Source organism: Hypomesus nipponensis, chromosome 14, assembly GCF_054491055.1.
Source record: "Hypomesus nipponensis isolate SF chromosome 14, ASM5449105v1, whole genome shotgun sequence".
Taxonomy (NCBI): Eukaryota; Metazoa; Chordata; class Actinopteri; order Osmeriformes; family Osmeridae; genus Hypomesus; species Hypomesus nipponensis.
The window spans coordinates 4,821,238-4,835,000 of NC_140374.1; the positions used below are offsets into that span (position 1 = coordinate 4,821,238).

Below are 13,763 nucleotides of genomic sequence, written 5' to 3' on the forward strand. Positions count from 1 at the left end.
TACTTTAAAACGGATATTAAGCACAAGGCATTAAAATCCATACAAACAACAATTTGATCAACTAAAAGACAATTATTTTAAGAAACAAATTGACACATAAAAACGTGTCCATTGTGTAACTATTCTTCGGCAAATTACATTTAGGTTGGTTTACCTGGAACTGAATATTAGAGTATAAGCAGTTGATTGTTATTCATATTGAAGTTTGCATTGTACAGAAAAATGTGTAACAGTCCTAATGTCATATTCATATTTACTGTATTACCCATTGACACCTACACATACTTTTGTTCATGAACCAAACCTTTTTCCTTTTTCACCTGTTATTTTACATATGTATAGGCTACATCCGTTCTGGATGATTTAGAAACCCCAGTCTTTCTTGATCTTAGGAAAGTGGAGGGAAAAAAAGAAAGCTCAGCAGATAGTTTTACTTCCAGATGAGTGAAGGGGGGGGGGGGTGTAAAAGAGGGGGGGGTCGAGGGAGTGTGTGTGTGTGTGTCTACGTGCGCATAGGGAGCAAACAGCCCTCTACTCCCGCTCTCCCCCGTCAGTTGGCATCTGTTTGGGGACTCGTAGCACCTGTAGAGGAAGGAAAACCAATGCAGATCCAGTCGTTTGCTCGGGGCTTGGAGTCTGTGGAAAGCCTGCCTTCTGACCCGGCAACTAACATACGGCCATGTGTTGGCCTGCCAGCCTGTGTGTGTGTGTGTGTGTGTGTGCAGGCCTCTCTATTGTCACTGCAGCAACAGGCGGCAGTGGCGGAGGCACCATATGGCCTGTGTGTGCATTGCTCACATCTAGCTAACTGCTCGCCCTGCTTATCAATGCCATTACAACATGGCAGTTTTCAGTTGCTGCCCGTATGCTTTCTCTCCCCCATCCCCCCCCCCCCCCTCACTCTTTCTTTCTCTGTTTACTCTGCGGGTGAGAGAAAGGGAGGAAGAGTAGGCCGTCTACTCGGAGAGCTGAGATCATATAATTCTTTGTAGTGACGGAGGCATACGGTATTGTGATTACAGATGATTCGGTCCGTGTGGTAACGATACGCTGGCGAGGTGAAACAGTCGTTGTTCTCACTCCCTCGTAGTCAAATGTCCCTGCTTTGGTTCACTGCTAATCAGTGGTGGTACGAAGTTGTTATTTATGTAAAAAAGGCGTACATTTTGATGAGGTGACCGTGCTAAAGTCAGTGTTACGTTGCTATGGTTAAGGGTGCTACGATGGAGACACCGTCTTCTGCTATTTACGTTGACGGGATGAAAGTGACTGTCTGATGGCACGACATAGAGAGATATAAAGGAAAAGGAGAGCTTTTGCTCTGAGAAAGATTGTGTTTCATGAAGTCAATTCAGCAGAGAGCCAAGGGAGTGTGTGACAGAAGAGAAGGAACTCGCATGTGATGACATTTCGAAGCCGGTTTGTTAGGCCAACAATAGGGCAGTGGAGCTGGTGTGGGGGGGGGGGGGGTGGGCGTAGCTAGGGGGTGGTGGTGGGGGGGGGCAGGCTTTGTTTGGGGAACAGGGAAACAATGGATGTCCTCCTGGGGGGGGTGGGAGGGGTGTGTGTGTGTGTGGGGGGGGGTGTTGCTGGCTGCAGAAGGCCTGGTCTGTGCCCCCTCCACCCCCCCGCCCACGCCCACACACCCGTGGCCTAAGGTAGACCTGACGTCACTAAAGCGTTGCGGTGCTGGGTGCTTGAGCTGGCCTCGCCTCCCAAGCCAGTGCTGGCTGGAGCAGGCTGGCCCCTCACACGCAGCGCGGGGCACCGCTTGCACCGCGCGGGGCCGTGTCTACGGGTGGACGTGTGTCACCAAATCCCTCACTTTACCCATGATAGCAGTATCCAATCCCTCTGTGATTTTGTGAGTCAGATCCCGAAAATAAAAGCTCACTCCCGGATTCTGTGCTCTGGCTGGCAGCAGGATGTGTTGTCATCAACGACTTCCTGTCCCTCTTGAACAGAGTGCAGCGGTGCCCACACTGAGAGATTACCGCAGCAAGGTGGTGCTGGCAACGTTTCATATTGTTTAATGTCTCCAATCATTTGTGAGAGGGAAAAAAATGAATTTCAGCTGTGAGGTTTCTGTGTTTCCTGCCTGATGTTTTTTTCAACAAAAGATAAAGTTGAGTAAAAGCAGTCAAGATGTAAACACACGAGAGGCCCCGTTTGCAACTGCTCGGTCGTGGGTCTGGAATGGAAAAGCGTCGAAAGAGTTTTAACGCAAGCGGAGGTAAAACACAATCTGAGAGGTTATTCTGTTGGCTTCGGGGGGGGGGGGGGGGGGGGTTGATAGAGGGAGGGTCACCATCCCTCATTCAGACTGTACACTGGAACTGTGGCGATGGGGGTCAAAGATGCTTTGAACACACTCCGAATCACAAAAGTCTCCCTTGCCCTCCCTCCGCCCTCCCCCCCCCCCTCTCTCTCTCTCTCTCTCTCGCCCTCACTCTGAAAGCTCCCATTGGCTGGGAAGGTCAGGGGTGGAGTTTTTCATTTTGCTTTTTGAATAAAGGCGAGGAGTGAAGGCGAGAGAGGGAAGTGGAAAAGAAAGAGAAGATTTCCATTCTTCCCTCCGTCCCCTCTCCTTGCCGGGTGTCGAGACGGGATCACACACACTCACTCGACAGACTGATCCTGGGTTCACACTTATTAGAGTGTGTTGATGTGACTCTGACCCCCCCTGGCCTCCATTTCCTGGTTTCGTGGTGTTGTTTCCTGGGGGGGGGGGTGGAGGGGGGGGGGGGTACAGGAGAACAGCCAGTACTGCTCTGACTCAGCTGTATGTTCCACTGCCAGGGAAGAGAACAGTAGACTGGACAAAGACACGGCCGGGAAACCTGACAGGTGACATGATACACCACGGTCCAGATGTGCTTGGACCAGACGATGAAGGGAGCTGTATTGACTTTTTCGTTACAGTGAACTGACACCTCTGGAGATATCTCGCGGCATGTCTAGATTGAAGTAATCTCCCACGTGAAGCTTTAGGTCACCTGATTCATGGAGGAATTGTGTTGCGATTGTGTTTCAGTTTCGTGTAAGACTGTCAACATTCTATACATGGCCTGAGAGTCCGATTGGTGCTGTATCCACCTGATTGCTGAATTTCCAACCAGGCCTGAGTGCTTTATTTTAGCTTAATTCTTTTTTCGAACATTATTTCGGCTTACGGGACAGAAATAAGCCCACCGTAAATGAAAGCTGTTGCTTAGAAACCCTCACAAGATTTTTTGCTTTAATGCACTCAAAATTGATTTCCCATTTAGGCGTGTGTGTGTATGTGAGTGTACGTTCCGGGCTTTGGCTGGGAAGGAAATGTGTTGATATTATATTAAGCTTGAATATTTACCATCCACATGCTCAGTTGCTACTACGCGAAGCTGCAAAGCCACAAGTCAGCCTGTGAAGATACACACTTCACGAGCCCTGCCTTCTTGTTCTTCCAATTACTACACAGCGTGACAAAGACTCGCGTCGAAGCCAGACGCAGAGCTGCGGTCGGTAAATAGATGAGTGGACGTGCAGACAGGCGAGTAACTCAGCGAGCCTTTCTCTCTGAGAGAGCGAGAGAGAGGGGGAGAGAGGGGGAGGGAGAGAAGGAGAAAGGGGGAGAAGGAGAGAGGGAGGGAGAAGGAGACAGGGTAAAGTGAAAAAAGAGACAGATATAGAAACATAGGAAGAAAGGAGAGAGAGAGAGAGAGAGAGAGAGAGAGAGAGAGAGAGAGAGAGAGAGAGAGAGAGAGAGAGAGAGAGAGAGGCCCAGTGTCACGCTGCCAGGACTCTGAGATACAGGGAAACAGAAGTCCCTGTTTGCTAGCTTAAGACCTGTTATTTAGATGCTAACAAATCTCTCAGAACAGTCTGAAAGGGCTTGTCAGCCTGGGCCTAATTGAATTCTCCCCTGTATGAGGAATGACAAAAAACAGACAGATAAAGAAACAGAGTGTGAATAGCAAGGTCTGAAAGCATGTGACCTCCTTTAATATCCAGGTACTCTTAAGAGGGAGAGACTTGTTTATGCTGTTGTCGATAATCAGGCATTCTGGATCAGGTATGTGGACCAGACTGGTTTTATATCGGAAGGACAAAGTAGCTATGGTTGATTTCGACATTTATTTTTGAGGGAGTTTGAAATTGTGCCATCGATCTGTCGCTAACTGTGGCCGTCATTTCACTTCAGAGAAGGGTTTCCTGCAGCACTTTGCAGTTAAGGCGGCCTCCTTGACAACACACGCCTGTCGCCGTTGTCAAAAGCGATATCCGCCGTGTTACTCCATCCAGTTTTCTCCCTTTCGTTCCAACGGCAGTCTCCCTTCTCTGCAGAACAGTTTTTTGAGCCTAACTAAAACCCCCCCCATTTTGCCAGGGGAAACCCTGCATAGGATTGGTTCTTTAAGTCCTGCTGTCGAGCCATCAGGACACCAAATCCACAATGTTGTAGGGTGAAGTGAAATAATCTGGTTTCTGTGCAGTCTTTTTTGACTGTGACAAAGTCGGCTTTAGAAAAGGCCCGTGGTTAAACCAGGGGTGTGTGTGTGTGTGTATTGTTGGACCCACTTTAAACAACCTCAATCCTGGAGACATCCTGGAGAGAAAACAACAGTGTACCAGCGCTTACATGATATGTGTGTGTGTGTGTGGCCACCAACAGGACCCCTGGTGATGCTTTTTCACACACACACACACACACACACACACACACACACACACACACACACATCATTACATTTCATTACAACACACACGGCTGTTCTGGCATACTCTTCTGTTTTTGCTGGTGCTTATACCCCTATGTGCCTGGAGACTCTCTTACACCCGCACACACACACACACACACACACACACACACACACACACACACACACACACACACACTGGGGGAGGGAGGCCCCCACAGGCTGGCATCAGGAATCAGGATAGGGTAAAAAGAAAAAGACTGTGTGTGTGTTAGACAGCTGCTCGCTGTGGATGGTATGCTCCCCCCCCTTCCTCCCCCCCTTTCCTCCCTGCGTATGGATCCCTTCCCATCCCAGTATTTGTGTTTGTTTGGCCGTCTGTCCCCTCACTGGAGGGACGACAGGAGGGAGAGAGGAGCCAGGAGAGATGGAGGACTGGAGGGGAGAGAGGAGGGAAGAGGAGAGGGGAGAGAGGAGGGAAGAGGAGAGGGGAGAGAGGAGGGAAGAGGAGAGGGGAGAGAGGAGGGAAGAGGAGAGGGGAGAGAGGAGGGAAGAGGAGAGGGGAGAGAGGAGGGAAGAGGAGAGGGGAGAGAGGAGGGAAGAGGAGAGGGGAGAGAGGAGGGAAGAGGAGAGGGGGTCAGGCAGGCAGAGGGTTGAGGCAGGCAGAGACAGCAACAAGGAGGAGGGAGAAGATTCAAGCCCGTAATAGCTGTGAAGAGGGGGGGGGGGGGGGTCAGGACTAAAAACAAGGAGAGAGAGATGTGAACTAGGGTGGGCAAGCAGAGCGAGAGAGAGAAGCCAGGAGGGAAGGGAAGGAGGGGTAGAAGCAGATGAAGAGAGAGTCGCCAGTAACCACAGAAGAGTGTTGCATGACTAATCTCTCTCTCCCATCTGCCACCAGGGGCCCCCTCAACCCCCCCCCCCCCCCCCCACACACACACACACAGCCCCTCCAGCACCTAGCCCCACTGACATACTGCCCCAATCACGGCAGTCTACTGCCACTCTACTCCGTCATACCCCCTGCCACCTCCCTCCCCCTCCCCACCCTATCTACCCCCTCTGACCACTCCCTTACCTCTCCTCTCCCCCCACCCCCTCCCTCTCCACCCCCAATACCCCCCTACCCCTTTTCCCCAGCATGTTAGACCTGAAGCATTGGGGCAGAACAGGTTGCCAAGCGACAAGACATTGTCTTGCATTGTGGGGTCGGAGGATAGGTCTTGTACTCCGGGGAATGGGGAGGGGGGGCGGGGGGGACGGACGACACACATTGTGTGCAGGCGTGCAACACCCTAGACCTGATGGTGATGGGTTCATCCACTACACGGCCCACCGGCCTCCCTCCCTCCCCCCCTGTCTGTCTGTCTGTCTGTCTGTGGTGATCCATCCTAGTAAGTGTTGAGTGCTGACTGTAGAAGTTGTCCGGAAATGCTGCGTCCGTGGTTGAGGGATATGAGGGTGTTCTGGTGATGATCTGAGGAGGAGTAAATGACACGGCTCTCTCTCTCTCGCTCTCTCTCTGTCTTTCTCACTCTCTCTGTCTCTTTCTCTCTGTCTCTTTCTCTCTGTCTCTTTCTCTCTCTCTCTTATCTTTACCTCACTCTCTTTATCTAAATTTCTTTCAGACTGTTTTACTAACAGTACTGTGTGTGTGTGTGTGTGTGGTGTGTGTGTGTGTGTGAGAGACAGTGCGGGTTTGTGCATCTCTAACTCCTCAACTCCTCTTCTGGTAATCTGTAAGGATTAACTCTTAATCTGTTCTGTGATACTAACAACATCCAGCATGTGAAAACACACAGTGCGATGTAGCACAACCGTATGCTAGGAACATAAAGCTCCTATCAGAGATGTTCAGAAAAAGCCCAGTAAACACCATTTGACATACTATCCAAATAACAGTTTGTGTAATTGTTTTTTGTTGTTGTAATTAGCAGCTGCTGAATAGCTGTGTATTGGGATACAACCCCAAATCCAAACACGGTTTTATCTAGAAAGAGGTTGAGCTCCATCCACCCCCTCCGCCTCTGCTCCGCAGCCCCAGAGAGGGCAGCCGGGCCTGGGGAGCAGAGGCAGACACGAGGCCCTTGTGGAGGCGCCGAGTGGAGCTAGGTGTGTGGCGAGAGTGAGGGTCAGCTGTGAGAAGTCTTTATCCTGCTGCTGGAAACTATTACCCACACCAGCCCAGCGACTCTCTCTCTCCGGTCGAGTGAGCATGCCAAAAAACAGAGTCATTTAGTGGTTAGAATGGAATCCGCACACACACATGCGCGTACACACATGCACAGAAATGCGAACACACACACACAGATGCAATCATAGACACAGGCACGACCACGCGTTAGTTGTGCAGAGTCAGCGTTGCTAGCACACAAAACCAAAGTTAGTCAGAGCTATGCCGGTACTGTGGGTGATTCTTTACTAGCAGCCCCAACCACACACACACACACACACACACACAATTGCTCACGTGCACACACTTAAACACACATGCACACACTTTAAACATACCGACATTCACAAACACACACACTTTAAACACACACACACACACTTAAACACACACTTAAAAACACACACACGCACATTGCGCCTCCGTGATATTCTAGAGGAAGCATATGCTGAGAGCAGGGCTGTACAACAAAGTGTGCTGGGATGAATAGAGTCTTGTCTTAGGAGAGGTCTGCTGCTTGATGAGCGGGAGGTGGGGGTGGGGGGGGAGGTGGGGGTGGGGGGGGGAGGTGGGGGTGGGGGGCAGCTGTGGATTTCCACAAAGCCACAGAGGGGTTAGGTAATTATAACTTGTCATGCACTTATATAGGAAAATAGACTTTTTTCCGTTGTTGTTGATGGAAATGAAGTTATGAGTGATTTGTTATACAGTCACTTTGTTCATAGTACAATAGTTGCCATCTGACGATTCAGTCAGAACACAGCTCTCTGTTTGCGTGTGTGTGTGTGTGTGTGTGTGTGTGTGTGTGTTGTCCAACGAGGGAGCAGCTGGGGTGGATTAGCTGTTCATCAAGCCTTCACACAATCCCTCAGCCCTTGCTTTTGTGCTCTCTCTCTCTCTCTCTCTCTCTCTCTCTCTCTCTCTCTCTCTCTCTCTCTCTCTCTGTATCTCTCTCTGTATCTCTCTCTCTCCCTCTCTCTTTAACTCTATCTACCTCCCTAACTCTCGCTCCTTGTCTAACTCCTCTACCTTTCTAACTCTCTCCACCTCTCTTTACCTCTCACTCCCTCTCTCTCTCTACCTCTCTCCCCCTCTCTCTTTCCTCTTCCCCTTTCTCTGTCTGTCACGTCCCTTCTTTGTGCGCTGTGTGTTTTACTGGATAACATACTCTCTCCCCAGGTGTAAGGAAGTGGCAGGAACAATCCCATCGCAAACACACACACAGACACAGACACACAGAGACACACTAATACATGCGCACATACAAACTCACGCACGCGCACACACACTCAGATACAGTCATGTTAAGCTGGAGAGAAATATGGACTTGGAGCTAGCTAACTAATCTCCATGTCTAAAGCCTGGGCCCCTGTTCTCCTGTTGTTCAACTTAGAGCTGCTGTAGAAGTGACAAGCAGCCAGCTCCCCAGCCAAGAACACATGATTCTCTCTACCTCTCTCTCTCTCTCTCTCTCTCTCTCTCTCTCTCTCTCTCTCTCTGTCTCTCTGTCTCTCTCTCTGCTTCTCTCTCTCCTTTTCTCTCTCTGCCTCTCCCTCTCTCTCCTTCTCTCTGTCTCCTCTTTCTCATTCCCTCCCTGCTCTGGTTTGTCCACAGTAAGCCAGATCAGGCTAGCATTGCCATACAGCCTGTACAACAGTATGTGGCAATGCTGCAGGCAGCTGCTGTTCTCTCTCTCTAACTAACTGTGTGTGTGTGTGTGTGTGTGTGTGTATGTGTGGTGTTCCTCTCCAAGTCTGGTCTGCTCCAGGTGCCTGGTTAGTTCCAGGTCTTCATACTGCCTCCAACTAGCAGTCTGGACTTTAGTTCTGGTTCTGCTCCTGGTGTGGATGGTTCGGCTCCATCCTCTCTGCTTCCATCCTAGCGAAGGGTGTGTGTGTGTGTTGGGTCCTGTTTCCAAATGAGTCCTCAGCGCCAGAGCTAAGCCTGGGGCTGAAGCATAAACAATAACTGCTCTCCTTTCTGGGCTCCTTGTCCCTACAGCAACTAACCAACTGACTCTGTGTGGTTTCTTTCTTTCTCCAGGTCCTCCTTCTCCTCCTTCCCTGCTCCAGGCCGGGGTCTTGGACCAGCCAACATTGTTAGCCTCATTACTTGGGTTAGCATTGCTACTGTGGTTAGCATTTGCTACTCTGGTCAAGTACCCGTCGCCTTGCTAGCATTAGCTTGGTTATCATTAGGCTTTGTTAGCATTATCCTAGTTAGTTTTAGCCTTCCCAACATCAACCTAGTTCGCATTGGCCCAGTTAGCATTAGCCTTCTAAGCATTAGCCTAGTTCGCATTAGCCCAGTTAGCATCAACCCTGTTAGCGTTAGCCTCAGCAACCCAGAGAGGTCACCATGGACCACCACAGCAGCTGGAGTGGCAGCGAAAGTACTGGGGAGGACATGGAGCATCTAAGTGAATCTGGGGACAAGGGCGTGGATGGGGACCCGGAGGGCGTGTGGAGCCCAGACATCGAGCAGAGCTTCCAGGAGGCACTGGCCATCTATCCTCCTTGCGGCCGGAGGAAGATCATCCTGTCTGACGAAGGCAAGATGTACGGTGAGTACAAGAGCTGGGGCAGGACAGCTGGGGGATGTGTGTGTTTTGTTTCTCCATCTCTCTCTCTCAGCGTGTCTCTCTCCATCTCTGTCTGTCTCTCTCTCTGTCTATCTCCATCTCTCTCTCTGTCTCTCGCCATATCTCTCTCTTTCTCTCTCCCTCTCCCCAATCGCTCTCTCTGTCTCTCTCCACATCTCTCTCTCTGTCTCTTTCCATATCTCTCTGTCACTCCATCTGTCTGTCTCAATCCCATCTCTTGCTCCATCTCTTTCTCTCTCTTTCTCTCTCTCTCTCTCTCTCTCTCTGCCTCCCTCTCTCTCTTTATGTGTCTCTCTCTCTCTGTCACTCTCTCTGTCTCTCCCTTTCTCTGACCGGTTCTGTTTGGTCAGACACAGCAGACAGCCAGGGAGATTGTGTGTAATTCTGTAGAAGTGACAGACCCCCAGACTTCCATTAGAAGATGTGTAGTCTTGTCAGCACTCTGTCAGCTGGACGTTCCTCGGGTAGGATCCTGTCAGGTGGTTTATGAACAACACCAGACTAGACCGGGAGCCAAGCCTCTGAACCCCACCACCCTTTGAGTTTTATCGATCGGACAAGTGGATAGGTGTGAGAACAGGGGTGTGTCCAGTTTGGTGGGTTTAGGTGCTGTTCTTTGGGCACATGTGAAGCCCTCTGTGGCATTGCGTGTAAAAAGGGCAAATAAGACTTGTGCAGCTGACAAGTCTTGTCATCTGTGGTACAGAGTGTGAATGATTAGAAGCTATGTGACAGTATTAGATATAAACCAATAACCGGTCCTAGGCCATGAATGGATATACTGTAGGCCAATAACTCCCTTGACTGCAGCTCAAGAGGTCACAAGGAAATATGAAAATATAAATGAAATGAAAATATAATTGTATATTCTTCCCATGCTGTCACAGTTCATAGAGGTGCATGGAGGAAAGAGTTAGGGTGTGTTTGTTCTTGCTAAAGTCAGTTTTACTGGTCTGTCGCCCCGTGTTTACCTTTATAAACACATCCTCTGCTGACTGGAACATGGAGCCGCACGGTCAAAGTAGAACACCTTTTGTGGGAGAACAGGCAGACTTGTCTTTTTGTTGCCATAACAACGTGACTTGGCCCAAACGTTGACATTTGTATGATACATGTTTTAACTTAAGGTGGTGTTAGCGTTTGGCACAAAAACAAAAAAAAACACCCAGTTTTCTCTGCGAACGCCAAGCTACTTTTTTAGCGTTTGTGGGCTGTCCCGGTTAGCTTTCTATTGTCTTGTGGGCTTTCCCAGTTGGTGGGGCGGTAAGGCAGGCTGTGGGGTGGTTAGTGAGGCAGTGAGGCAGGCCGTGGGGTGGTTAGTGAGGCAGTGAGGCAGGCCGCGGGGTGGTTAGTGAGGCAGTGAGGCAGGCCGTGGGGTGGTTAGTGAGGCAGTGAGGCAGGCTGTGGGGTGGTTAGTGAGGCAGTGAGGCAGGCCGTGGGGTGGTTAGTGAGGCAGTGAGGCAGGCCGTGGGGTGGTTAGTGAGGCAGTGAGGCAGGCTGTGGGGTGGTTAGTGAGGCAGTGAGACAGGCTGTGGGGTGGTTAGTGAGGCAGTGAGACAGGCTGTGGGGTGGTTAGCGAGGCAGTGAGGCAGGCCGTGGGGTGGTTAGTGAGGCAGTGAGGCAGGCCGTGGGGTGGTTAGTGAGGCAGTGAGGCAGGCTGTGGGGTGGTTAGGGAGGCAGTGAGGCAGGCCGTGGGGTGGTTAGTGAGGCAGTGAGGCAGGCCGTGGGGTGGTTAGTGAGGCAGTGAGACAGGCTGTGGGGTGGTTAGTGAGGCAGTGAGACAGGCTGTGGGGTGGTTAGTGAGGCAGTGAGGCAGGCTGTGGGGTGGTTAGTGAGGCAGTGAGGCAGGCCGTGGGGTGGTTAGTGAGGCAGTGAGGCAGGCTGTGGGGTGGTTAGTGAGGCAGTGAGGCAGGCCGTGGGGTGGTTAGTGAGGCAGTGAGGCAGGCCGTGGGGTGGTTAGTGAGGCAGTGAGACAGGCTGTGGGGTGGTTAGCGAGGCAGTGAGGCAGGCCGTGGGGTGGTTAGCGAGGCAGTGAGGCAGGCCGTGAGGTGGTTACAGAAGGCTGCGGTGAGGACCAGCGTCTCCCTCAGTCGTCTCACCGCCTGGGAGCAGGAAGAGAGGTGCTTCACTCTGATGAAGAACGTGCTTGAGTCTGATGAAGAGAGATGACGGCTGATATAACTACAAAGGTTTGCATTTGTTAGTCAGAGAGAAAGAGAGAGGAACATTTGAGGGAGGGAGAGAGAAAGAAAGAGAGGTGGGGGTGGGAGAGAGAGAGAGAAATAAGACTGAGATAAAGAGAAAGGGGGAGCTGGCACCAAAGACAGCCTGGATTCAATAACAACTTAATTTGATGTCCGCCCGGCTGCATCGAGATTAGGACACAGAGGCTGTGTTCTCACGACATGTTTGTTGGCAGGAGGGAGGGAGGGAGGGGAAATAGGAGGGGAGGACGGAGGGAGAGAAAGATGGATGGAGAAGGTGGGGAATCGGAGATGAATCTGGTTACCAGGGACGACGGCGCGAGGGATGGATCGCCGGTGGGAGTGTACGAGGAACGCGGGGGGGGGGGGAGCAAACGGGGCAGAGAGGGAGAGACGGAGGTGAGGAAAGGAGGGAGGCAGGGGAGGAATTGCAGGGAGTAAAGGCATGGAGGATGGAGGGACCGGAGGAGCGACTGGAGTGCTCCCCCGGCCCTCATCGCCCTCCTCTCAATGCCGCTAATTGCAACTGTCACCATGGCGACGGCCCACAGCTTGTAAACAATGTCTGTTTTCCTCCTTAGTGGAGGCGAGCTTGTCTCTCTCAGTCTCTCTCACTCCCTCTCTCTCGCTCGCTCTCTATCTCTGTGCCTCTCTGTTTCTCTCAGTCTCTCTGCTGCTCCCTCTCTCTCTCTCTCTCTCTCCCTCTCTCTCTCTCCCTCTCTCTCTCTCTCTCTCTCTCTCTCTCTCTCTCTCTGCTGCTCCCGCTCTCTCTCTCTCTCTCTCCCTGTCCCTCTCTCTCTCTCTCTCTCTCTCTCTCTCTGCTGCCCCATCTCTCTCTCTCTCCCTCTCTCTCTCCCTCTCTCTCTCTCTCTGCTGCTCTCTCTCTCTCTCCCTCTCTCTCTCTCTCTCTCTGCTGCTCCCTCTCTCTGATGCTCCCTCTGCCTCTCTCTCTCTCTCTCTCTCTCTCTCTCTCTCTCTCTCTCTCCTCTCTCTCTCTCTGCTGCTCCCTCTCTCTCTCTCTCTCTCTCTCTCTCTCTCCCTCTCTCTCTCTCTGCTGCTCCCTCTCGCTCTCTCTCTCTCTCTCCCTCTCTCTCTCTCTGCTGCTCCCTCTCTCTCCCTCTCCCTCTCTCTCTCTCTCTCTGTCTCCCTCCCTCTCTCTCTCCCTCTGGTATCCTCTGTGTGTGAGTGTAACTGAAACACAGGACTAACAGAGTGATGGATATTTGAGGCATGCTGTGTCTGTTAGAGACGGCCTGCTACCATTACCCTCCGGGCTGTCTCAAAGCATGCTGGGAAGGGAACAGGGGTCAGAGGTGGGAGTCATTCTTGGGTTTCCCTGAGGCTAGCAAGCACCACGACACACATTCGACTCACAAACCCTTTCTCCTGAGTCCACGTCCTCACAGTACGACATACGTGCAAATGGATAGCTCAGCGGCTAGAGTGTTTGACTGCTGATCAAGAGGTCGCAGGTTCAAAACCCCCCGGCGCTGTTTGTTTGGATTAAAGGGATCCGTTGAATGAATGTGTTACACCCACCAGAGTTTACAAGGAAGGTCATACATACGAGTGCGACAAAGATGCACGTTCTCTCACACACGACACTGGTTGTCTCCTCTCCCGCCGTGTGTTTACCTTGGCCGAGAGGAAGTCTCGTCACTCAGAACAGGAAGTTTCCCTCTGTCTGTGTCAGGATGGTGGACAAAGGGTTCTTTTCATACTTGCTGTTTAGGATACACGCTTGCTAAAGACAGCTGAGGTTTTTTGAGTTTTTTTTTTCTTACTCTGCTTCCTGTGAAAGGACAGTTGCTCCTCAGGCCCTGTGTTGTTCGACAGCAGAGGCAGGTGACGGAGAAGAGTCTGGAAGCAGCCCAGGAGTTTACTGGGGGAAAGAGAGTTTGAGAGTGTACTGGGGGAAAGAGAGTTTGAGAGTGTACTGGGGGAAAGAGAGTTTGACGGTTGGTTCAGAGGGTGGATTCTGAGAGGAGCAGGGACGCAGGTAGAGAGAGCGCCGATGGCAGATAGCTTCGCTCCCTCCTAGCCGAGCTTCTGAAGGTTGTTGAAGGTTGTCGGGACTGTAGGAAGCCTGGAAGAGCTCCTCTCTT

General features: G+C 51.4%; 1 protein-coding gene across 1 annotated transcript in view; it reads left to right on the plus strand.

Moving 5' to 3' along the window:
* The window catches only part of LOC146258326 (transcriptional enhancer factor TEF-1-like), a 30,670-nt gene that overhangs the window by 1,083 nt on the left and 15,824 nt on the right, over window positions 1-13,763 (plus strand). Inside the window, 1 exon segment of the mRNA XM_084672228.1 lies at window positions 8,896-9,415. Coding sequence (XP_084528354.1) covers window positions 9,211-9,415 — 205 coding nt within the window. The 5' untranslated portion in view covers window positions 8,896-9,210.